Below are 26,891 nucleotides of genomic sequence, written 5' to 3' on the forward strand. Positions count from 1 at the left end.
GCCTACTTAAATCAAGCATTTCTTTTCTTCCAAGGTCAGAACAGGACTTTACCAGCTCTTGGATCAGCATGTTCTCCATACACTGTTCCATCATTACCTTTATCATGATGGGAAAAATACGCAAGCAGAAGCTCTCTAGCAGATTATATTTATATTGGGAATATGAAGGCAGGAAGTGTTGATTTGCCCACGCATTACTTAAGACACAAGGAGCTGTGCAAATTTTATCCCTACAAGTGTTTTTTTCCTCCAGCACACTGAATACGTGCCCTGGTGACTTTTATCGCTGCTACTTGTTCAAGGTCTGGTTAAGCACTACTGTACTGACAGCAGCACTTGCAGAGGCCTGGCCAGGACATCCAAGGTATCACCTACTTTCATATTTTGCAAAGAAAGGCAGCTCCAGTTCCTTTACTGCCTTCCCAGCCTGAGCTTTGAAGCCATAACGACAGATGCTCACATTAAGAGTAGACCCACATAAAAAAGAAAAGTCTCCCAAGATTGATAGGTGTTTTTTCTTCTGTTCTTTCAGGCTCTCAAAACATGTGTAAGAGCACACCATTTATTCCAGCACCTCTTGTAGCACTCTCAGACTTCTAATAGATTCAATATTGTCATGTCAGTACCAAAGATGCACAGCATCAACACACGCCTCAGGCCGCTGGGCTCTTAGATGGTCTGTGCTCCCAACCTATCCAGAGGGGGGCAAAAAATGATATGTTAGAGCAACAAAGCTAACAACAAAGCTAGGCAGGAAATTTCTGACATAGTTCATTATGCCCTGCAGCCTCTGAATTTCTTTTTATTATCCTTCTTTAGTCTTCAGGTCCTGCATGTTCAACAGCCAGGGTCAGTTCTGGGATTGCCAAACACAATTCCCTGAGCAATCACTCAGACAATAAGAAACTTCGTTTAGTTTCACAGTCAATAACATTTTAGTGTCACTTCTTTTTGCATTTTCCTGCGTGCTCTGCAGTCCCCCCCAACAACAGAATACCCTTGTTATTGCTGTAATTCACTTCATAACATCCCACGTGCTTTAAACATTCTCCTAGGAGAGAAAAGAGTCGAGTCCCAAGTCTCACCTTCACAACATCCTTGCCAGAAGGAAATGCTTTTTACTACCTAGCCTTTCTTTAAAGGAATCCCCTCTCTTTCATGAGGAAATCTTCCAAAATGCTTCTCATCCACAAAGAGCTTGGTTCCTAACCTTTTTAACTTCCTCTTTCCCCAAAGGAAAGAAAACTTCTTGCTGTCTTCATGTGAAGCAAGCACATGCCCTGTCCCCCACCCCAAATCCCCCTTTTACCTTCCAAGACAAACTTCACTGTTTTGGTCCATCTTTACACACTCATGGAATTTGCTTACTTGGCTCCTATCCCTTTCTAGTTCTGCCCCTGGGTTTTCACTAATTTCGCTAAGGATGACATTTAGGAGTCCAGCACTCTAGGACCTTTATTTGCATGTTTCTTCTGGGACAGGGCAAGAGCATCTTCTTTTCACACTGTGATCCAGTTCCTTCAGCTATCCATCCCCAAATCATTTCCTTAGTAAGAAGAGAGACTTAGCAATAATATCTTAGGTACAAAAAAAATTCAAAACGCCGATAACAAATTCCATTGGTGCACACTCTTCTCCATCTGTCCCACTGTCCCCAGTAGCCACACTGCTCCTCCAGCATTGTGGTGGGGTCCTTTGGCACAGGCTCTGTGTTTGGTCCTCCCTCCCTTTTTAGTGCACAGTTGTGTAGAAGTAGCACAGCAAGAAGTTATGAAGTGTGATATCTAGAAACAAACGCAGCCAAGAGCAATCTCTCCTGCTTCCTCCTGGTATGCAGAAGAAACATTTGTGCCCCTCAGCCACGGCCATTAGCATGAGAGAATATCCAATTTGCAAGGCAATGCTGACACCTTGTACCTCTTCTTCAGCAGAAACAGCTTTCAGGTAAACAGTAAATTAAGTTATCCCCAAAGTCAAGTGTACTGTCTAAAAGCATTCAGTTCTTTAAATAGATTTTCCCATCCCACCAAAAAGGATCACAAGAATGCAAAATGTGGCTGCACAACAGCAGACAGCTTCCATTTTTTCCCCCCTAAATTCTCCTGGGTTCCCCTTTGTGCTCTATTTGTCAGCAGGGTGCCAGGATGCTGCTTCTTGAAATTTCTGCAATTTAGTTACAGACCCTACCTGAAAGACAGATACAGATCAGGGGAGATTCTTCAGCTATTCACTGCCTCGTACTGCTAATTAATATGTCAGAACTCTTCAGCTTCTTACACTATAATTTATTAGTTTGGCATGCTACAGAGACTTCCAGCAGTTGTCACCAAATTACCAAGATTCCCATTTAAAAAGGGAGGACAGGTGCTTTCTGTAATTCGGGAATTAAAACAAAAAAAGGGGGGGAGGGGGATGCAGTAATTTACATTACTATTGCTTTCAGTCTGAGAGAAAGGCACAGTCCTTCCCCTACACCCATTCATAATATGATGCTATCATCGAGGACAAGGAAGGAGAATCAGATGCAATTCCCCACTCTGGGGAGGAACCACTCCCTGCACCATGACACACTGGGGCCACCCATCTGGAAAGCAGCTTCACAGAAACAGCCCTGGGGGACTTGCAGACACCAAGCTGAACGTGACCCAGCAACGTGCCCTTGCTGCGAAGGTATCCCGGTATTCTGGCGGCATTAGACAGCAGGTGGAGGGAGGTAATGCTTCCTCTCTGGTCAGCTGGTGAGGCTGTTTGCAATGCTGGATGTATTCCTGAATCTCCCACTACACAGAAACAAACTGGAGAGCATCCAAAGAAGGGTCACAAATATCACAAAGGAACTGCAGCACCTCTCCTACAAGGAGGCTGAGAGAGTTGGCGTGGATCAGCCTGGAGAGGAGGTGACTCAAGAAGGATTTTACCAATGTGCACAAATACCTGCAAAGAGGATAAAGCCAGGCTCTTCTCCTTGGTGCCCAGAGCCAGGACAAGAAGCACTGGGCACAGATCAGAGCGCCAGGAGGTTCACTCTGAACATCAGGAAGCACTTCTGTGCTTTGTGAGTGATGGAACACTAGCACAGGCTGCCCAGAGAGGTGGTGGGGTCTCCTCCTTCAAGATCCTCCAAGGCTGTCCCCAGGGTGCTGGGCAGCCTGCTCTGGATGTCCCCCTGCTGGAACAGGAGTTGGACCAGATGGACACAGAAGTCTCTTCCAGTCTCAGCCATGCTGTGATGGACACTCAGATGGGATCGCATTCACTGCTAGTTGCATTTCATCAGCAGCTGCAGAACCTCACGAGCCCTGCCATGGAGCAGCACCTTCAGGCAGGCCAGGAGGCCAGGGCAGGCCATGCTGGCAACCTGCATAGACCCTGTGGCACTGCACCAGGTGAAGCAGCGCTCTGGAGCTGCTTGCTGCAGGCTGCTCCCAGGCACACTGGAGAAAATAAAAGGGCTCTGAGGCACCGCTTTCAGCAAACAGCCCTAAGAGCAAGGGACTTAATGAAGCCTAGCTTCCTCTGCCAACAGGAGGGAGGCTGTCTCTAAGACTAATGATGCAACTGGAAGTTTCGGCTGAGGCTTCTGTCGCACTGGCACAGTAATTTGGAGGCACAGCTAGAGCCCATGAAGAAAGGGGTCTCCTTCGGTCCCATCACCCCCTTGCACTCAGCTACCTCCTCTTCACAAAACCTGTAGGAACTCGTTTATCTCCAAGCTCTCTACTTCTGTCATATTTGCCTGAAATTGGCCAAAGGGCTCCTAGGTTATCCAGGAATGGGAGGCAACACGATCAGATAAGCCATGATTCTCTGAGAAACCACCCTGAGGAAACCAAACTAGGAGGTGGGAATCACACAACAAGGAGAGCTAAGGCAAGGTGGAACAAGAAGAAGGGCTCTGAAAGACAAGCATCTTTCAATTGACAGGGCAGAGGGGGAGGAACTAATTTAAGAGTTCACAGGAATGAGTAGAAAGCACAAAGAGGTGAATAAATTTCAGAGGCAGAAACAGATAGGAAGTGCTGCAGCATGAACAGAAAGACAGGCGGGCACGTGCACATACATAAGTGCTCGAGACAGAGGTCAAGATTTTGGCTCAAAGGGAAATGTGAAGCCAGTTGTAAAGCTAGCAGAGGCTGGTCCAACTTTATCAGTGGATAACATTACCCTGAGACAGAGACTCCAGGAAGAGGTGGGAAGGGTCACATAGAGAGCCCCCTGAAGCCTGAAAAAAACAGCCACAAACAGTTCTGAGGCTGAGAGAAGAATACTCACAAAGACATGAGAAAGGCTCTCCAGTACATGGAGCAAATTGGTCCAGAAAGAACAGACATGGTTATTGCGTGGACTACTACTGCTAAGGAAGATAGTGTTGGAGCATCACTGAGATACACAGCAGCAGGGGCCATCACGAAAACCGTTGCAGTGTAAATCATGGAGACAGTAAACTAGCAGAGATCTGGGCTGGGAGGTAGAGCTCCAGACAGAGCACCCCATGGGGCTTGCAGAAACAGAACAGCTGCTGAAGGAGGAGGGGATAAAGCAGCTTTGCACTGACAGAGGGATGCTCTGAGTAACAAAGCGATGGCAGACACAGGAAAATGAGCAGGAAGCCTTAAGGAAAACAAAAAGGTTAGAAAAGTCTACATTTGGCAAAGGCACGGAGAGGAGGAGCAGAGGATGAACAACCAGGTCAAGGCAGGCTTTGATCTGCATACCAGACCTCTTGGTACCAGTTGGTACCATTTAAGGAACAAAGCTGAAGGTGGAAAAGGTGCTGCCCAAGGCAACCATCGTTAGCATCACCCAACAAAGCAGGACAAGTAAAAGCATCTATGAAGAACACTGCAGAGAGCAGGAGCTTTATACTCTCTGCGATGGTGAGGTCAGCGTGCCCAGGAGACTTAAGCCAGCGCCATGTCACTGTTTAACAGCAGGAGCAGGGGCAGCAGATGGCGAGGACAGGAGAGAGGGTGGGAAGTGTTCTGTGGGTGGGGGCAGGTGCCACTGCTTCAGTGGTGTGAATAGCTAAGGGATACATACCGATGGAAGATAAGGGGGAGAAAACAACAACAAAAAATTAATCCAGCACGCATGAATGATGGTCGTGACAGGGAGGGGAAAAGCAGAATGACCCAAGGGTACCCAAAGGGTAGAGTAGTGTTGGCTGAAAACCAGGACGAGCTTAAGCCCAGCTGAGCACTGACAAGCCAGGCACCTGGCTGCTGCAAGCCGGATGCAGGGGGGAAGGACCCCAGATTAACCAATAGCTTCTGATGCACCAGAAGGACCCCAGCCTCCAGCACCACCACAAGAGTTGGTGTTGGAAATGAGATGCAGAAAGGGACATGCCCTCCATAACCACAGCCACTATGGGCTCTTGATGGATAGAGGGAATCCAGAGAAAGCTGCAGGCTGGATTTTTTTCAGGGTGGCAACATCAGCTCAGCCACACCACAGCTTGGGAGGCACAAGTCCAGGGGTCCTCCTGCTGTAGCACTTCTCAGCATCCATGTGGCATGGCTGAGATATGCTCCAAACACAACATTTGCCATTGCAATGAGAGGAGGCCTGCTCCTTCCTACAGCTGCAGGCTTATCTGAAGGCTTGGAAGAAAGCACAGCCCCAGCCTCTGGGTATAGACCACACATCTCAGAGTAGCTGAGCATCATGTCACTTTAAACACAAAATCTTTTCCAATCAGCTGCAGTAAGGGTGATGAGCAGGAGACAAACTCCCCCTCTGCCGATACGCAGCACTGGCCGTCCTGCTGGCTTAGCTCCCTGACAAGCAGATGCATGCACAAGTTTTGATCTCCAGCTACGTATTTAGCAGAGCCTGGTGGCTTCTGATCAGGGAGTTAAAGGAAAGCTTACACAGCTACCAGGGAGAGAGGCTTTTCATTTATCTGATTTCAATGTGCTCATGTTATCAGAGTCTAGAAGAATTCAATTAATGGGAATAAAACTCTTATTTGATGCAAGTCAGGAACGGTTCCCCCTGCCTGCCTGTAAATAGCTATACCCTTGAGATTCTGCCCTGATTATGAGCCTTAGCAGCTACTGACAGATACCAGCTGAACAGACACAAGGACCACACCAAAATAGTACATCCACCAGAGCAGTCACAGACTGATGAACCTGATGGAGACCAGCACAAAGCTGGGGAGAAGACAGGGAGGAAGAGTACCACAGAGACCTCCAATAGCATGAAGCTGGGGGCTGAGCTTATGGTGTTTGGGAGTTATTCTTCAGTAACTTTTACCATACCTCTAAAATGCTCCTTCCTTCTCGCCTAGAGAAAAGACCAGAAGCCACCAGAGCAAGCAAAAGGGAAACTGGACACAGCCATGTGGTGAAGCAAGGACAATGCTACTGGTTATACAGCATTACCAAGCACATCTGAGCGCGAAGGGAAGCATGGAAAAGGCAAGCAAGACTGCAAGCAATTAAAAAAATGCAGCCGCACAAAGCAGAGACCAAATACATGGTGATTTCCCACCTGCTCTAGCACTGATGATCCACTCTGCAAGGGAAAGACTTGATCCCAAGCTTCCACCAGGTAAACGAGTATAAACATGACCCAAACCACCTCCAAGCCATAAAGGCAATGCAGGGCTGACAGGCTCCATCAGGCCACCAGGACAACCCTCGCACAACAGCGGGTCAGATAAACCCATCCAGGTCAACCACCAGCACCATGGAAGAGGGAGAAAGAACCAACACTGACAGCAATACACGCATACAAGATTTTTACCCAGCTAACCTTCTTCTAAGGTTGGTCATTTTTAGAGGAAACATGAAAAGTAACATTACAAATGACCGAACCAGTGTAAACTAAATACACAGTGCAAAGTTCTTCTTAGGTGAAGATTTTTCTTAAAATCCTGCCGTGGAGACAATCATGGTTCCAGGCACCAGCAGCACTTGTCCTAGGAGATTTACCCAATGTTTATTCAATGCACATTTCACTAAAACATGCATTATTACATCCAGCCAGGAGACCAAGCAAACATCCATAATTTCATTTGACACCTCCTAGCTACGCTGCTCTGACAAAAGCAACCAGAGGCATCCAGTGCTACTATGTGCCAAAGAGAAAAGAAACTTCAACTATCTCGCTAAGCCACTTCTACACAGCAAGAGGAATCACAGCCTGAGCTAGTCAGAATCCATCCGTTGCTTAGTGCAGCACCAATAATACCTCCCTCCTGGCTGCGTACTTGGGAAACACATGTAGGTGTTCCTGCAGCCTTCTTATTCAGAAACCTCACGAACTCTTCCTCCTCTTCCCTAAGGGAAATTCAAGGCATTTGAGGTTTAACAGCTGCAACAAACAGTCTCCTCTCACAAGAGAAAATATTCAGGAACAAGATAACAAGAGACACGGTTACAGAAACAGGATGAAAACACAGAAAAAGCCTCTAGGGTCTAAGCACTGCCCTAATGACTGCCGACTGCTTCTCAGAAAATCAGAATTCAAGTATACAGCTCTCATCACTGCTCATAGATCAAATAGGAATGGCAAGATGCAAACGCTGATGCCTGCAAGAGGTAATCTAAGCCACCGTTTGTGAGCAACCTGCTAGCAACACCACAGCCCCTGCAAACACAGAAATATCTGCAAATGCCCTTGATCTTGCATTCATTCCCCAGTAGATTACTGTGCTTAACCCAAACATCCCTACTTCTCGGTCTATGGGAGTTGAGAGCACAGTCTTTATTACACTTAATATGGCACAGGAATATATTCTCTATTCAAATTTGGTTGCAGATATAAGAGAGAGGTTAAAAAAAAAGTTAGAAGGGAAATAGTGCCAGCTATGCTCCTTTATAATAGCTTTAAGAAAATTATTTCACTTAACTCACAGCCAAGAGGCACAGCAATTGTATAAAGCCAACTCAAAATTAGCAAATACATTTTGCCTCTACACGAGAAAAGAATGCAGATGCTAAATACATTGTATAGACATTGAAGTGTCATCAAAGCAAAGAAAGTAAAAATAGCAAAGTTATCTGTAAGATGACTGTTAAGCAAATGGATTTTCAAAAATATGCTTTCAAATACGACACCCTTTTCTAGGAGCTGCAGACGTTCATTTAGCTTTGTTAATTTCTCAATTCTTTCTTTTGATAATTTATTTTTGGCCTCGTACAGTTGAGCACACTATCGTACTTCCCAAGAAGCCTCTCTGCACCCTACCCGTACTCAACACTCTCAGGCACGTATTGAGAATAATGCAAAAACTGGTGCTCATCATTGCAGAGCATCCTTAACATGGCATTTCTATGCATTTCATGGCATGGCATCACCTACACGCATTCCCTCTACTTGAGAGCATCCATTGGAAAACTGGATTCCTGCTGCCTTCCAGCTTCACTCCTACCCCCTCCTCATCAACCCTACGGATCTCACTGGCCTTCGTGGTTCTATGGGTGGCTTTCAGGACTGACAACCTCTTCTGACAGGCAAGTTTCACTTTCAGCACTCCTAACATCAAGAAGTGGTACACCTTTTTTCCTTTCCAAACCACTGCCTAGAGGAAGAGATCAGATGTTACCACCTGAGGAAGAGCCTTAGTTGAAGGAAGCATGAGCAGTAGAGCCAGGCACTGCTCCTACTGTGTCTCCCAGTGGGTATGTACCTCCTGATGTGCTGAAGAGCAGCCAATAGCCCAGCCCTCCTCCTCCAGGAGCCACGTGTCAAATCTGGGCTGCCCTTCCTTGGGAGCACATTTCCAAGGCTCCAAGCCATTACATTCAGATCATTAGGATGCTTTTAGCAGTGTATTCCAGCAGGTCTGCTAGTGCAGCTATTAGGTGTTGGATACACAGTAAAACTCCTCAAGCTCACCCCCTCTTCGCCATATCCTCCAAAACAAGCCATCCAAAAGATGATGACAGCCTGACACTCGAAGCACCCAGATTTCCATCCAGATGGAAATCCAGAGCCAGGAGAGCCTCTCCAAAGCACAGCTACCCTAGCTCAAGTCAGCCTCAGGTGGCACAGCCACACATCAACTTTGCCCAGTGGGAAAGCAACCTCCCTCCCAACACCTCCACTTTCAGCCAAGCACAAATCTGAGTAATTTCTTCACTAAGTGCTGCCCTTCCTGCTGTGGGTACAGTAGCTCTCAGGCAGCACACAGCAGCTCAGCTCACCTAGGTCTGCCTTCCGTACAGTACGGAGCAAGGGCTTGGCGACTTACAGCATTTGGCAGTTACACGATCTGGATTAGATTTAACTGCTGACTAGCTCGTGGCATGGGACTGATTAGACAGAACTGCTCTCCATGTGCCAGCGACCCGCAGATCAACCACGCATGGGTAAAAAAGCATGCCGCACAGCTCCAAGAAAAAATTCGTCTCCTCTGCTCCTAACACTGACTGTGAAATCAATCAGAGCACAGCAACCTACCATGCTACACTCCCAGGGTGCGTAAGAGTGGCCTGCTTGGTTAATACCAGCAGGCAAACCCGCGGCCTCAGCACCATGCTTTTCCCCCCGACACACTAGGATTTGCATGCTGTGGTCCCACCGGGCAGCAGGAGGATGACAGGATCCTGCAGCAGGAGCTGCCAGGACACTGTGCAGGCAAGGGGCAGCCAGCAAAAAGCCGAATGGCAGCACAAAGCCAGCCAGCACCTCATGGTGTCCGTGCTCTCCACTGCAAGGCGCCTTAACACCCGGCCAGGCAGCTCAGCAGCAACCCAGCAGGATTAGGCAGCAGAAGACCGGCTGGCAGGAGCCAGGCAAAGAGCACAGTGAAGATGGAGCAGCCAAGAAGCAAGGGCTCTGTGTGGAGGAGGAAGGGAGCAGCACGTGCTGAGCCAGAGAGATGAAATGATAGGGTAAGAGGAGGCAGAGCAGTCTGAAAGCACACCGGAGATAAACGCATTCAGATAATTGCTTAGAAGGGAATAAATATTAGTAAGTACTATAATTACCACGAACACTTTACAAAGCCGTATGAAGAAACATGACTAGAAGAAGGGCTGGCACACATGCTTGTTGGGAGCTCCTATTTCAAGCTTGCAAGAAAGAACCAATGAGGCTCGACACCTGGGCTGGTAATTTTGGGCTGGCAGCCAGCCACAGCCCGTCGGCTAGATCCAAGTACTGGTAACCAGAGTTAATAAGTGCCAGACTCCAGCAGCAGGGCTTTCTGGAGCACAGAGCTCCTGGACTACTTCCGACAACAGCCTCCAGCCTTCTCCCTTGGCTCTCACCCCAGCCTTGCTCCACCTGTAGAGATGCAGAGAGACCTGGGCAGAGACCTGCGGATGTGGCAGAATGGAAGCAGCAGTTGTCCCTACAGTAAAACCTCAACTTACCCAAGCAATCAAGTCCCCATACCCATGCCCATGCCCTCTTGAGTCCTTCTTTCCTTATGAGACAAACAAAAAACTTTGTTTTTATGGAAGCTCGGGGCCTCACCCTCAGGTCTCCATTACTCTGAAGACCTCAGAAAACTCCCGTTTAGCTCAGCAGCCTGGCTCAGTGCCAAGCTCCTCTCGCATTTAGCTCTGCAGAGTCCACAGAGCAATGCGTCTACCTCACCCTGCTCCCAGCTGCCTCTAACAAGTTTATCAGCCTCCAGACAAAGGCCAAAAGCCATAAAAGTGACAGCGTGCCGCAGGCAGGGACATCAGGGACACAGCTGGGGGTGAACCGATCGCCAAGGAAACAAACAAACAAAATCCCCAGAAAACCTAGACACGCCTCCTGTTTCCACTCTTCCCCTGTAATCACAATGGCTCCAGAAGGGAATTTATTTGCTGGAAAACAAAGCAATCCGCATACGGTCAATTTTGAACTAGAAGTAAAACCAAACCACAAAATACACCACTTGGCGACACCACAACAGCTATGCATCCAAATCACCTCCAGTCACGTCAGGCCCTGATGAGCTGTTTGCAGGGCTGCAAGAACAAAACCCAGAAGGCCAAGCTGACCAAATTTTACAGTAGCACTAGCGTTGCTCATGGCTACACCTCACTCCTCCCCTTAGTGCTCTAGCTCAGAGTATCTCCCATCTCTGCTCACTCCTCCACGTCACCATGGCTTGCCTCTTCCTTCCCTCTGGGCCTGGAGGAGACATGCCTGCGAACACCAAGGAGACAATAATGATGGAGTGACATTGGAAAGGAGCAGCCATAGAACCAGTGCTGCTTTTAAGCACTTGTGCAAGTGAGGCAGAGACACAGAGTGGCAAAGCCTTTCCCTTTTCGAGAAAACCTTCCCATCCTTTTACAGAGGTGGTTTGGCTTTGTGATGTTATTGAATTACTCTCAGGTTATTGAAATGCAACTTTAGCAGCAGCTAGAAGGGCAAGATTTTCTTTCGTCTCCTTGCCATTTACTACTTAAGCTTTTTGTCATTAGGTGGTTTACTGACACACCTCACTGGAACACACTCTCAGCACACTGATGGAGGCAGAGTGAGCAACAGGTTCAAGCTGACAATGACACACAGGCATGCAGCCACTCAGGACTCACAGTAGACAGCTGCAGACTCTTTGCTTTGTGATTTGCTCAAGCCTCACTTTATCTAGAGAGGAATCAGCCTCTGCAGAGCTGATAGGAAACAGATGCTGAATGTCACCAGACATTTAGCCAGAGAACTACTCCTTAAGAGTATGCTATACGAAAAGAGATGGCAATATAAAAAACAGTGTCGAAACATATTTAGCAGGTTATCATTATGGGGTATTTAGTAACCCGAAAGCCAGAGGCAAATCATAATACTGTAGTTTTCCAAACACTGGCTGGAGGGCTGAACATCCATGGTATGAGCAGACAAGTCGCAGTGCAAGCTGAAGAGCCCTAGCAACAAGAACACCACCCAGTTGTGCTTGAAAAGTGTTCCTCTTTCTTTCAGGCAGTTTTCCCAGTGCGGTAAGTTTGTGGGCAGGGTCTGCAGATAGCCATCCATCACACAGCAAGGAACACACTTCCAGGCTACAGCACTCTCCAGTTCATCTGAGTTCCACTAGCCAAGATACCTCTGGCTTCATACCAGCCTGTATAACCTTCAGGATAATGGCTGGACCAGGATGGATTATGTAGGGGTACCAAAGAAGGCCAAGACATGGGGAAGGAAGGAAGGAAGGAAGGAAGGAAGGAAGGAAGGAAGGAAGGAAGGAAGGAAGGAAGGAAGGAAGGAAGGAAGGAAGGAAGGAAGGAAGGAAGAAAAGAAGAAAACAACAAACCACAAGAAACAAAATACATATCTGGTCCTATAAATTCATCAAGTGCCCCAACGCTGAAGAACTCTGCTTCCCAAACTCTCTGTGACCCTCTCCCCCGCAATGACCATGCGTCTCTTTATTCTGCCTTTCACTTTAGTTAATGGGTCAGGTACAAACGTTTCAAGTATGCATTCGATTTACAATAAAAACTGCTTTAATAAAGAAATCTAACTTGACGGAAGGTCAACTATGAGACAACAATTTGTTTTAAAACAAAACCTCCTGTGTAAATAAACAGGATTTGCTGGGGCCTCAGGAGATCATGCAGCCTGGCCAAGCAGCCCGGCCAAGGCATAAGGGAGAGAGCCCCCCCACAAGGAGCCCCATTTGGGGATGGCAGGAATAACATGAGAGTGGAGCCTGCCAGCCCAGTGCTGGTGGCTGAGGTAGGCATACAGCCTCTGCTAGGCAGACAGACTAGACTGGGTTTGGAGACACAGGACGCTGTGCAAAGGCAGCACAGCCACATCCTGCCTTGAGTCCTGCAGTACATACCTAGAGGCAAGAGAACACAATGCAATGGCAGTATAGTCTGCTTGCAAAAGGAAGCTCCGAGCACACGCAGATGGAGCAAGCATGATCTTGGCCACCGAAGCTAATAACGCATCTGGGAGCAGATGAGGTGCCACTGATGCTCCGAAGCTGCCAGTTTTGGTACACACAAACAGCCCCAAAGCTCGCATGGGCAAACACCCACTCTGCTGCCTTCTTTGCCAGCAGCAGCGAAGCTGGGGGAGCAGCAGCAGTGTGCTCTGGCAATGCTCTGCTGCTCCCCAGGCAGCGAGCTCTGGTAGCAGACAGACCTTCAGCTCATCCCTTGTCTTTTCTGGAGTCACCCTGGCATCATTATTCCCTCCAACATGCCATTTACAAGTGCTCTGCAGTTTCAAGACCTTCCGCAGGCTGTACTCCCCTCCAGGAATCACAAATAAATCACCAATTACTATGCATGAATAGAGAGAGGAAGAGGGTAATGAGTCTATGTACATATATACATATGCAATGTTTGAACACAAAGAGCCGTAAATTGCATTCACAGGTGGCATTCTGGATACTGCCAGAGCCTCACAGACAGAACTATTCATAAACCAGTCACCAACATGAATGGATTCAGCGTTCCCCAGAAGCCTATTGTGTTTCCTATATATTACACCATAAATATGAGTAGCATCAGACTTTACATCCCTGCAACAAAAAAGAAGGTAAATCTTGTGGCTACATGCAGGATTAGCACTGGCTGGCACGAGTATTAATGGTCTCCTCGCTGCATGAGGGTTATTTACAGCACTTGCTCTATGTTCCCATTTTGTGCTCGCTGTGATGAAGTGCCACTTGTTTAGAGAACCCTGTAACAAACATCGCAGCCAGAGGGGAAGAAGCACAGCAACCTACCCACTCCATGCCCACGCACCAGATGTGGTTGCCGAGCCCTGGGTTGGCAGCTACACAGGTCCCGTTAGCTCGTTAACGCTCGATGCATTCCATCAAACCGTCCGCTGATTCCTTCCATAACCGCCACTCCTCTCTCAGTGATTTTGATGAGTTTGCAAAAGGGGGCACCACAAAAACTGAGTTGTGTTTCTTGTATGCTCAGCCCACGGTACCCTATCCAGGCAGCCTAGCAGCAATGTTAACTTGGTTGGAAAGCTGCAACCCCTTTACATCCAGCTGGACCTCTATGTTATGAAACGAGGCTTTTTTCCTCTCCCCCAGCCAATCCATTACGCCTCAGTGTACACACAGCACCCACAGCACTGAGTGCAACGCAAGGCTCTGAGTTGCATGGCCCCGCTCTTGTTCAGACTGTCAGCTTGGTGAATGCACACTGGCTGCCTACGGAAACCCAGGTGAAAGCACCCAAATGCAACTCGACATGGCCAAGGGGTGCCCAGGAGTGCCCCTTGCTCCCACCCTGAGGAAGCCTCGGGCCGAGCAATGCCCTCTGCTGCTACATCCGTGCATCGGCCGGGTGCGCCGGGACACCCAACCGCTCGCTCCATATTAGGAGCGCTTAATCCAGCACACTGTTATTGTTCTTCAGCCAGAGAGAGCTCTGGCGTGCAGAGGCAAAGCAGTGAGCATCTGCTGCCCAACTACACCCGTTTCATGGGCTGGGTGGGCACTCGGCTAAACTTAGCTGTGAGACGGTTGGTATCTGGGGGAGCTCCTGTTAGGGAAGTTTGAGCCCTCTCCAAAACCATCTCAAAGAGCCTTCTCTCTCTCATACACACTTCCCTGAGGAAAGGCAGCAGCATGAGAAACCACATGCAGGCGTGCACAAGCACAAATTACAGATGTGGAAGCACGGCTGCAATTCTAGTGAAGCTGTCGTTTTCAAATTGGCAGGGCAGGTACGTGACAGCTTCCCGGGCAGGGGAAGCTAGCTGCCAGCCCTGCTCCTGCTCCAGCAGCATGGATGAGAGGAGGAAATCCCCCCTACAAAAAGGCAGATCAGAACAGCTCCGAGGTGACTCCACGCACGCGGGCAGCCCCAGCATGAGGGTGCTTTCCGCAAACGTTCCCACTGACTCATGGGCACCGAGCCAGGCTGACAGCCTGTCGCAAAGAAAGGCGTTCTGATCGCCTCGCGCTCTGCCGTTCCCAAACCCGTTGGGAGGGAACCTCCGACAGCGGGACCGAAAGGGACGCGTAACACGCTGGCGCCGTGGGACGGGACAAGGCACAAACGGCAGCGGGACGGGGAGAGGGAACTGCCGGAGGAGTTCGCGGAGACGGCACAAAGCACTCCAACCGCGTTCCGCCGGAGCGAGGACCGCCCGCCCTCCCTCCGCGTTCACCCCGCTCCGGCAGAACGCAGCGGAGGGCCCTCGTCCGCCCGCACAGATCTGCCAGTCCCTCCCGGGGCATCTCCTCTCGAGCGCCCGCCCGCTCCCACGCGGGACCCCCTCCCTCGGCGGCGATGCCGGCGGTGGAGACGCAGCCCCGGTTCTACCCGCACGCACACGGAGGTGCTCCCCTCCTTCCCCCGCCCGCAGGACCGCGGCACCCCGCGGGTCAGCCGCTCCCTGAGGTCCCGTCCCTCCCGCCCCGCCGCCGCTACTTACCGAGGAGGAGGACGAGGAGGAGAAGCAGCAGCGAGACCAGCGGCGGCCGCGCGGTCCGCATGGCTGCGAGGCTCGGGGGCGGCCGCCCTTACCTCCCGCCGCGGGGCGCCGCGGGCCGCCGGTAGCCGGGGCGGGCGTCGCGCCGGGCCCGGCGGCACAAAGGGAAGGCGGCGGGGCCGGCACGGGGAGGCGCCAAGGCGGGCGGGGGCATCGCCCCCGCAGCGGGGCGGCCGCCGCGCCTCCCCTCCTTTCCTCCCTGCCCGCCGCCCCGCTCGGCTTTCTGGGGAAGAGGCGGGAGGAGAGCGAAAACCCTCCGGGAGGTTCGGGAGGAGGCGGAACGGCGGCCGGAAGCCCTCACGCCGAAAAGTTGCGGAAATCAACGGAGAGCAGCACCCAGCCGGCCCGCCGCCCTCACCTGCCCGCCCGGCTCTGTGCCGCCGCCGCGGGGTGCCCGGCGCTTCCTCCGCGCCGCCAAACTCCGCCCCCGGCCCGCCCCGGCCCGCCCCGCCCAGCGGAGAGGCGAGGGTTGCGGCGCGGGGTCCCGGCGGCAGGGCGGGGGGAGCTGAGGCAAGGGTAGAGCGCGGGGACAGCTCGGGTCTCTTTGTGTTCACGGCCTAAAAGCAGCCTTCGGGGGCTCGTCGGGAGCCGGCTTGCTGGGGAGCGTCCTAAACGCTCCCTTTGTTCTGTGCGAAGCCGGCGGGGAGGGCCGAGTTTGGGCCGAGCCCGTCCCGCTGTCCCGGGGCCACCGCGGTGCCTAAGGGGCGCTGCCCTGTGCCTACGCCGGGGCCGCGTCGAAACCGCATCAGGAGGCTGCAAAATGCTCGAGTACGAAATGCTCGAGTACGGCTGTGCTGGGCGCTGGGGGTTGTGTGGTTTGTAAATTAAAGATGAACGAGAAAGCGCTTCTCAAGAGTGCAGATGTTTGACCGTTCCTGCAAACGAATTCCCCAGCTGCTCTCTGGCTCAAGAAAGTTGGATTAGAGACAGGGAGAGGTAGCGAGAGTGGAGCTGGGGTCCGCACAGACCTTCCCTGCCTGTGCACACAGCGCTGGATGAGGCCCTGGTGCTGTGCGTGCAAAGAGCCAGCCTGTCTGTGCCGCACGAAGACAGGGCGCAGCCCCGACCTCCTGCTGCCCTGAGGAGCTGTGCAGCGGGAGGCAGGAGCTGCCTAGGTTGCCATATGGACGCATTGCTATCCCCAGTGTGGCGGTGGTAGCAGATCCAGCGGCAGCCAGCACTCGGTGACCCAGCAGATTCTGTTCCTGCAGGCTAATAGCGTTAAGCTGTGACATTTTCCGAGTGGGAGGTTTAATTTGCAGCTCTGTCATGCGCTCGGAGCGGAGGAGCAGAACGATGGGAGAGGTGTGGAGGAGAAAGGGTTAGCAGTGTCTTTGCACTGGAAATGAAGCTCACGCTTTGGCCCTTGAGCTTTAATTACATCTACGGTGCCTTCGAGTGAGAGTTGGAAAAGGAACAGGGTGTTGATAAGAGCGGGTGGAAAGTACTGCTGTGTTTGCCTTCTCTCTTAGGAGATAGTAGGGCTGAAACGTCACACAGGGGATCCAGCACATTCCTGTGTGGACAGATTATTTCCATCTTGGGATGGAAACAGAGGTACGATTCGGGCGAGTTGCCCAAGCAGGCAGGGCAAGGCCAGGAGCAGTGTGCTGCTTTCCTAGTGCTGAATGCACATCCCTCACCAGCAGAGCCTGTTGCAAGGGAATTCAAGAGGAATTTAGGTGCGTTCTTGCTATTTACAGCACGTGTGTGAGCACATGTGTGAGCACAAAAATGCCCCGTGAAAATGTTGTCACAGACACACTGAACATCCACATCCCCTTCTCAGAGCTCTGGCAGGGTATTGCATTAATGCACGGGAACAATAAAAATGTAAAAAGAGCATGGAAATGACATTATAGCATTATAAGATTAATCCAATTCCAGTCGAATTAGATTACAATAAGAACTGCATTTGCTAAAGTCGATTAATGGGAACCTGTGTTTCCAAATTTTCATCACCTTTGCTCTTGTTCTTCCGCTTGACCCCAATAACAAAAAAGGTGTTGGTGTACACCCGAGCACTTCAGAGGGCTCTGCAGTCTCTCCCTGATCTTTGGAGAAAAACCCAATCCCCTAGCCTGTATCTGTGACGAACTGAGCCTCCGCTCGGGCTCAGCTGGCTGTTTCTAGATGCTGGTGGGGCTCCCATGTCCTGCAGATGCCCATCCACTCTGGGCTCCATTCCCATGCCTGGAGGAGAAGGAACAGGATGGCCGCCTCTCAGACAGGCATGTGCAGCACGTGGTGCTCATGAGGAAGCTTCCCAGGACAATTGCGCCATTGAGAAGCGCCTTCCCCATGGCAGCCAGACTGTTTAGGTCAGGCCATGTGCATGCTCTTTGGTAGGAGGATGCTGCAATAGTATTTGCAGTGAGGAGCTGCATCCTTTGCCCTGGGAAGCAAAGTGACATCATTGCCTCAACTCCATGTGATCTGCTCGCCCAGGTAATGGCAGCAGAGCATGGCAAAATGCAGTCTTGGCTCATGCCAGGCCTGTGACTACGTGATTTGTCCCAAGACCATAAAAGAAGATCCACAGCAGTTGTGGTCTTCAAGCTCGAGGACGTGCATGGGAGAGGTCATGATCCGGTCCAACCTCCCCTGCCATATTGCTGAAGGGGAGACAGGAGGCATACCCAGAGCTCAGGGCTACGGTAGGGAGGGATAGCCACAGCAGGGAAGTGATGAAATCACTACTTCTGGAGGTGTTCAAGAACTGTGTGGATGTGGCACTGAGGGATGTGGTTAGTGGGCATGGTGGGTGTGGGGTGGTGGTGGGACTGGGAGATCTTAGTGGTCTTTCCAACCTCGTTGATTCTGTGATTCTATGATTTAGCTGGACTGCAATGTTGCTGAAAACATTTTCTCCAGATCTTATTTACGTTGCAAAGTTTTCAACATCGGTTTCACCCAGAGGAAAAAGAAGATATTTATATTTAATGGCCAGCATTTAAACTGCTTTAAAATGATCTGAGAGGCTGCAGTTGGAACAGAGATAAAACGCTAACTGCCCTGGCACGTGGCACGGCACTGCCATTGCAGGAAGGCTGGCATTGATATTTGGGTGCAGCACAGCTCAGGTGTGTGCATGGCACCAAGGCAGCTCCCTGGCTGCTGGTGAAGAGGGTTCCCATTTGTACTCTGGACAGAGGGATGAGGAGAGACAGAAGGAGGGAAAAGCACAAAACCCTATGTATAGATAGATAACACGCTTCCAGATTTCCAGGACACCTGTCAGCAAGCACCAGAGTGTATGGCAGCTAATCCCTTTGCAGCTTTTCTTTAACTGTTGCTTGACAGAAGAGTACGCCAATTATTTCATAAATGTCCCCACGTCTGAAGTGGCTTCTCTGCCTGGGGTTATGATCTGTCTGTGAGGCAAGCGTGACGCTACCGGCTTGGGAATGCTGCTAGGGAAACGTCTCGCTGAGTGATGTGCAGCGACCCCCAGCATGTGCCGAGCTCGGAGTGTTTGCTGGAAATGAAAAAGTCCAGAGGTGAGGAGGCTGCTCAGCTGCTTTCTAATTCTACCTGCCAAAAGCAAGTTCGGGTCCCAGGTTTGTGACGTTCTGCAGGTTGATTTAAAGATTTCCCTGTGATTTGTGTGCATGCCAGAGTGAGACAGGTGAGTAAAGGACTGGATTCCAGCCTTGTGATTATTGGCAGAGCAGCAGTTTGTCTTTGTTTTCTTATTTTCACTGGGAAGAAAAGTGTCATAGAGAAATGGGCAAATAAGCATTCCCATCGTCAACGTTTCTTAGGGGCAACCAGAAAAATAATGGATGTTTCATTAGCAAAAAGAAAAAAAAAAAAAGAAAAGAACGCCTTTGCCAAAGTGACTTTTAGCCTCCCATTCCACAGGACTTTGAGCTCCTGGTCATACTTCACATGTGTCCACAGAATCGTTTTGAAGAAAGAAAACTGATTGCCTGGCTAGATCTAATACTGTGGGACTCTGGGTGTGGCTGAATTCTTTCTAAACAGTCCTGGGCAACTGTACAAAAAAAAAAAAAAAAAAGCAGTTTCTCTGCTGCTGTCATCTATCGTGAAACATTTCTTTCATCCAGTTAGCTATGATAAGCACTTTGATTGTTACTCTGAAAGAAGTATGTAATCATTAGGCTTCAGAGTCCACGCCTTCATTTCCGTGATTGAAGCCAATTCATAATTCATACTTCTCTCAATATTGGCCTGACAGCAGATTTTGGAAGATAGCAGCAACCTGCTTGCATTTTGCTGTGGGCGTTGGTCACCTTTATGCAATAACCAGGTGATTTGGGAATCATCTAGGAAGGAGAAGTCCAGGATGCCCTACCTGGTCTTCCAGGATTGTTTTGCATTTTACATGTGGGAATCACCACATACAACTTGAAGTATTTAAGAAAGCAGGAACGAAAGGCTAGGAATCTCACCTTCTGCCTGGATGCCTGAGTGTGAAATTTTAAGACTTGATCCTCTTGTTTGTCCCCTCCACCAAATTGTTCTTTTTTAAAAGGAAAAGTCCTGGGGGACCTGGCAGACAGCAAAATGAACAAGAACCAGCAACTCGCCCTTGCTGCAAAGAAAATTTGAATGGCACTATGGCTCAGATGGCTGTATTAGGGGAAGTGCTGCCAGCAGGTGGAAGAAGGAGATCCTTGTCCTCTGTTCAGCACTGGTGGGTCCAGTCCTGGCCCCCCAGTACAAGAGAGATCTGGACATACTGGAGAGACTCTCGTGAAAGACCAGGAAACTGAAGCATCTCTCCTATGAAGGGAAACTGAGAGCTGGGGTGGCTCAGCAGCTCAGCCTGAAGAGGAGGACTCAAGAGGGATCTTAGCAATATTTATGAATACCTGCAGGGATTTGGTACAAAGAGGACAGATCTAGGCTCTTTCGAGCATTGCCCAGTGGCAGGGTGAGAGGCAATGGGCACAAACTAGAGCACAGGAGGTTCACTCTGAACATCAGGAAGCACTTCTGTACTGTGCAAGTGACAGAGCACGGGCACAGGTTGACCAGAGTGGTTGTGGGATCTCCTCTGTGGAGGTCATGGTGCTGGGGAGCCTACTCTGTGACTGTAGTGCTTATGGAGAGCAAACAGGAGCAATGAAGGCTCCCAACTCAGTGACTGGTTTAGGATTCAGGTAGTCAGGAGCCCTGCTTTAGCTTTGATCTCAGCTCACCTCAGGGTTACAAAGCTTTGTGGTTCAATCCTTCCTCTTCAGCATTTCATCCCCCATTCAAGGAGCACAGCCCCGCAAGGCAGCCCTCTCCAAACATGAAAAGCTTTGTTCGCTCAATTCCAACCCCAACTGCAAGCTCGGAACATGGGCAGCCGGGCACCTGCCTGCAGCACACAGCTTCTGCACCACTTTGCCTGTGACTCATCACCTCCGACTCCTCAGCTCCTGGAGTCTCCCAAGGGAAGCAACAAGTTCTGTGCATTAGTGCTGTAGCCAGCTATTTTAAATTAGTGCACTGGCAGAACAAACGCTGTCCTGCTCCTTGCATTGAGATGTTGGCAGCAGCTTGCCCAACCCAGACTCACTGTGCCCTTACAACAACCAAGCAGGTAGGCCTGCAGGTGAAAAAGCAAACCTACATCTCCAGAACCAACTGGAGCCAGGGACACCTCCCTCACTTCTCTTTACTGTCATCTCCCACCCTTTTGAATTGGGAGAGGAGGCAACAGGTCTGCTGGATGCTCACTGCCAGGCAGATTTGCTGTCCTCAGCAAACATCTTTCCTGCAGACTTGTTTTAGGATAAGGTCACTAACACATCCTTCTCTGCTTTGGTTTCCATCCCAAGATGAAAAAGTAGCACTCACTGCAGCATCTCATGCACTTTCTGGCAAGTGCCCCTGCAGCAGAGGAAGAGCTGCCAGTCAGCGTGGTAGCACTTGGACTGATCTGTGTGGGTGCAGAGACAGAAGTCAGGTCTGATCCTAACCTTCTTCCAAGGCAGAAAGCAATCTGGAAAACATACCCAAAGCACTCTGGCAGAAATACACCAAAATGAGATGTTTGCAAATATATCACAGATTGGACTAGATGATCTTAGATGTCTTTTCCAACCTTGGTGATACTGTGTATGTGCTGAACAGACCAGCAACTGAGCCCAAGAAGGAACAAGGCAGAAGTGTTGCAATGCGATAAGAAGCTAAACTCCACTTCCACCTCAGTATGTAAAATACAGCAACGTTATAATGCAAACACAGCATCATCATGCTATTTCACAACTCATACTGATGGGATGGTCCTTCACGCTCATCACAGGATCTTCTCCATACCAGCAGGACATGAGTCATCCTCTTGCTGGGCAGTGGGGTGATCTTGGAAACTGTCATAGTTGTTAGGATCAACAGGCATGGAGTGCGGCCCCTGTGCACGTGGGGAGAGAAGGGAAAAGAAAATGCCCTGATTCACAGTTGTTGATCAGTAAGCAAAGTCACAACAGATGCATGTAGATAGAGGAGCATAAAGAAGCCATGAGGCAACATTAATCACTGTGATTAAGTTACTGATGTGTCTATGTTTGCAGTAACTTTGTTTACTTTTTAGTGGCCACACATGACAAGAACTCAGGAGGGATGTGAAAAGGATTGAGAACAGAGTGCTATGGATGTCCACGAATGTCTCCTCACTTGTCACGCAGGTACAGCCCAGAGGTGTTTGTTGTGCAGTGGCTTGAGTGCAGGCCATGTGCTGTGGGGCAGGGATGCCATACAAGGTATTAGTGGGGAGGACTGGGAGCAAGAACGGGCTGAGCTTAACACTGCTGAGCTTGAGATTTTGACGACCATCCCTAAAGAAACAACAAACAGAATTACATTTTAGGTTGGACTGGAGAAGATGGATGCAAAGAAGAGCAGCAGGATGATTTGTGATCAGATCTAAGACAGTGGTTGGAATTCTGTTGGTAGGTCAGGCTGGGGAGAGGAGACAGGACCTGTTCTGCCCTCTCAGAGCCAGGAAGCTGGCAACCTAAAGCAAGGCGGATTTAATCTGTATGGAAGCATTCCCACTTCATGTGCTTGTCACTGCCTGAAATGAAAGTGCCTGTATTGAGAGAGAGAAGGAAAAATAAGAAGAGCAGGATCCCCCTCTGTGTCTTCTGTGTCTTCCCCTCCCTCGCAGGTCAGCCATCAGCAGCCCTGCAGGAGGCACGGTGTTAAGTGAACAGCAGCAATGCTGCACCGTCAGCACACAGGGGTCCTACAGCTGCTTAGGGAAGCCATCAGCCCCCTCTGAGGGCAGCACATGAAGTTTTGCGGGGTGGAGCTTAGAGCAAGATATATGGGGATCAGTATTAAGAAGGACTCACTATGCCCAGCTATCCCATTTGCAGTACAGCCCAGCAGTCCTGCCAAACAGCAAGCAGCATAACTAGGTAGAGCTTCCCAGAAGGGAAATTACAGTCCAAATGCATTTTCTCTATAGGAAATCCAAAAGAAGGGAAAAAAGAAGCCCTTATCTATATTTATAAGATGAAGCTTTTCCTACACGAATAAACCTCTTAACACATTTTTCTGGGCGCTGAGGTTATATATTTAATAGGTTTTTCTGGTATCACTTAAAAGTAGATCACCACCATGCAATGACGCCTGCTGCACTCTTTTTCTGGCATCCTCACTAGCTCCCTTCACCCGTGCCCCCAGTAACTGGAGCACCGAGTGTTATTCTCACCAGACTGCAAGAGAGGTTTTTCCTTTACTTAGGAACTTCTTCTGCAGAACTGCTTGATCACCTCCTTTTTTGACCCTTCTTCTAACAAAGCAAGGATATGACACTTCTTGGCAGGGGAGGGAAAGCTCGAACCCTAACGTAACCCTAGTATAACTTGGCATTTGGACTTCTATCTGACCTCTTTCCCCTTTCTGCTATGCTGTGGGCAGAAGTTTCATTTTGCTGCTTTATCGTCTCTCCCCTCTTTATTAAATGCAATAAGTTAAAACTGCTGCTGTTACTGCTGTCTCTCAGGAGGGCAGAACTGAGTTACTCTGGTGTCACTCCTGTGCTTCTGACCTAAGAGAAAAACAGTGGCAGAACTGCACTCCTTTGCCTGTCCAAAGAATAAATATCATGCACTGATTCTTGAGCTGTAGCTCACTGTAGAGTCCTTCTCTGTTTCCTCTATCCACTTCCCACTCTAGGACAAAATAAATGCCTCTTCAACTCAAGAGATTTATCTATTCACTTTCGTGCATGGACAGAAAAAAACATTTCTTCCCCCGCAACAATGCAGCTAACTCTGGGATAGAGCATGACAGCTATTTCACAGCACAGAAGGGGTGGCAGGGAAAATGCAGTTGCTTTTGTCTATAGAGATGGAACAGCAGATTGGAATGGCAAAAACTGCAATTTAGCTGGAACCTTGAGAAATCCTTCACGGTTTTCATAATTTAGTCCAAACGAGAAAAAAGACTGGGTCACCACAGTGCAGGCTGACTCAAAGGGAAGGGCTCTGTTTAGTGAAGCACAGCACTATCTACTATAGCACCCACGTACTTCTTAGAAGTCTTTCCATCTCCCAAGTGAGTAAGCTAGTTTCTGCTTACTTGTGAAACCAGGCAAGCTCAAAGGCAGGAATATGTGGCTTGCAGGTGAGTGAGAAAAGGTGTGGGTCACTGCTCCTTCTCCGGCCCCAGATGCACCTCACAAGACATACTCTTATCTTACTAGATTAGAGGGTATTTTACCCTTGTGAGAGCTGATATTATTTCTAACAGATAGGTATTAGCCAACACTACCCCTTCTCCCCACTCTTACCACAGTTTCCCAGCCCAGATCTGCTCCAGAAAATAAAGGCAGAACTGCATCCCCACTGAGGCTGGATCTGAGTCTGCACCTGACAGAGAGCACAGGAAGGTGAAAGCTCCCAGGTATTGTGGTAATTAGCTCAATGTAATTATCTGCTCAAGACATTGCGGATAATTTGGGTGTTTGATAATTGGAGCTTCTGCAAAAGCAAGCCACCTCAGCATGGTTAAGAATGGAAGGCCCTGCGTGGCAGATACAAGCAGAATCTGAGCATTCACAAAGGCAGACACCTCTCCCACTGCCTGAAATCAGCTCTACAGAAGATGCAGGATGTGACTTCCAGTCACTCCCAAGACTGCCCTCTCTCCAGCCCTGGCCATTTTTTTATTCATTTACCTGGAAGTATTTTGCAGCAGAGATCTCTGAGCAAAAGATACTGTATCAGAAGCGAAGGAGTGACTGATGCATTATGCAGCATCCAGTGACAACAAGGGAATTAGATTTTGATATGCTTGCTGAAGTCTGCTATTTCTACTCTGGTACCTGGTGGTCAATTCCTTGCCAACATCTGTATAACATCAAATATTTGCATCCATATGGAGAATGTATAATTAAGGCTTGCTGCATACAACTGTGAAAACTTTCTCATATCTTCCCTAAATTGCATTGCAACCCCCAGATGAGGGCTGGGAGCCAAAATGGAAAAAGTCTGGCATAAATATTTAACTAACTTGAAATACGTATTTCTTAACTATTAGCTAATTATTTTGTGCCATCCATAAATGGCATCTGGTTCTTTAGCACAGGCTAGGTACACAAGGATGATGCAGCTTGGACACGTAAGTGGGAAATGAAACGTGACTTTATGCTAATTAATATTAATGAATGGATCAAGAACCAACATCTCTTTGAAAATATGAGCTCAATAGGAGCTTGAGTGTGATTCATTATGATTAGTGCTGGGATGACAACCACTACCAATCTCAGACAAGCCTCTGTTTCTCTGATGTAGCATCTCTTCAGGAAAGACTTAATTGGCTTCTGGAAGAAGTGAAGACGAACAAGGGAGGTGGCTTCAGACCATCCTGTGGGTATGTATGTGATTATACCCTGGAATAAATGGAATAACAGATCCCTTTGGTGGCTGTGCTGAGGGTCCCCTGCTTCCGTTTGGTTTGCCCCAGCAATAGCAGCAGCATGCTGTCAAATCCCTGCCATACTCAGTCTCTTCTTTCTGCCTCAGTCTCTCTTCCTTCAGACTCAGTCTCTTCCTCTCCATACAGCACCTGCTCTGCTGCTGTTGCAGACCTCCTTGGCAGCCAGTAGCTCTGCTCTGAGACTTCGTACCTGAACTGAACATGTTTCACCAGAGAAGGAAAAAGTTTCCCCTCTTTTACACAGCACCTCTCTGGGACATGCTCACCATAGTGCTGGTGGAATGTTTGGAATATTACCAGAACAATTTTCTTCCTTATCTACTTTACAGCCATTTGATGGGAACTGTTTCTGTTCTCTTCTTTCAAGTCACTCTGGACTACTCTCCATTCCTGAAACAAGCTAAGCAGTAACAGAAATGCTTGTCCACATCTGAAGAACTTGAACAATCATTATTTGGTAGACAGTTGCTTTGCTTTGCTATGATGTCTGCGCATCACTTGGTTTCAGCAATGAGCTTCTCTGCAGATAGATCTGTAGCTTTAGTAGGGCTCAAAAAGAAATCCTAGACCATTTTTCTTCAGTTAATCTTGTTCAGTTAAGGAAAAGGCCTATAAGTTGGCTCTTGCCCTCAAAGCAGCTCCTGAACTTGCATTATTATACACAGTTAGAAAGTATGTTAGTGTTTTGGACTGCATCAGTCTTTTTGCTATGAGTACCTAGAAATTACCATTCATCTCATCATTCACCAACTGTTTCTCAGCTGCGTTCCCCATTTCTCAGTCAATTTTCTCCTAAGAGCCAGTCTACCAGCTAATTTCCCTCAGGTCTTGAACAAACACCAGCAAAAATCATCTGAAAGCCTGATGTGATGCAGTTTTACGCTATCGTTTTCCCAAATCAAGCAAGTCTTGAAGATCCACTAGGACCAATCATATATGCCCAGAAAGTGAAGAAGTCCACTCTGAACTGTCATTACAGCTCCCATTAGTTTTAGCATTGCCACTCCTGCATTATCTTCACCACTCTCTCAAGTCTTCGTAAAATCAGTCCTGTCATTAAGACTAACAGAGAGAGAGGGCAATCAATGTTCAACTTGTCTTGTTGGCTTATAACAGGAATTGGAAACTAGATCTAGGAATCCTTCCCCAAGGTAGTAGTCCATCATGTCTTGTGACTTTGTCTAAAACTCTTATCTTTCCTCCCATCTTGCTGATGACTGGATGGAAAACTGAGTTAACAAAAACGTAAAGAATCTTCCAATGCAGCAGAGACTGCTTCAGATTTCAGCTTCCCAGGGGAAATAAATGATGAACAAAAACAAACAACAGCACAGCTCAAATGATTCCTCCCCTCACCACAGTCCTGAGATTTCATAATTGCTCCCTTCATGGCCGTTTTGGTTTGTAATATGCAGAGAAAAGATTTCCATTATAGCTGTGTTTACTTAATCACTATAATTTTTTTTAAGTGAAGTTCAGGCTGTTCAAAGCACCAGGCTGCCAGCCCCAAGGAAATTAGCCATCAGCTAGTTGCAATGGAAGCTGCTCTACTATGATCTTTTCCAAAGGGTTGCTGCCCAGCCATCTCTTGGTGCTCATCCGTCTCTAAGAGTGAGGAG

At 48.9% G+C, this 26,891-nt stretch overlaps 1 protein-coding gene across 2 annotated transcripts in view; it reads right to left on the reverse strand.

Moving 5' to 3' along the window:
- Positions 1-15,384, reverse strand: part of IGSF3 (immunoglobulin superfamily member 3) — a 77,478-nt gene extending 62,094 nt beyond the window's left edge. For both annotated transcript variants that reach the window (XM_042866764.1, XM_042866763.1), the window contains exon 1: positions 15,313-15,384. In XM_042866764.1, coding sequence (XP_042722698.1) covers positions 15,313-15,373 — 61 coding nt within the window. In that variant the 5' untranslated portion in view covers positions 15,374-15,384. The remainder of the gene's footprint in view (positions 1-15,312) is intronic.
- Positions 15,385-26,891: the final 11,507 nt, after the last annotated feature.

The sequence above is a fragment of the Lagopus leucura genome, unplaced genomic scaffold (assembly GCF_019238085.1).
Source record: "Lagopus leucura isolate 7727_CA_CO unplaced genomic scaffold, USGS_WTPT01 Super-Scaffold_100001, whole genome shotgun sequence".
Classification (NCBI taxonomy): Eukaryota; Metazoa; Chordata; class Aves; order Galliformes; family Phasianidae; genus Lagopus; species Lagopus leucura.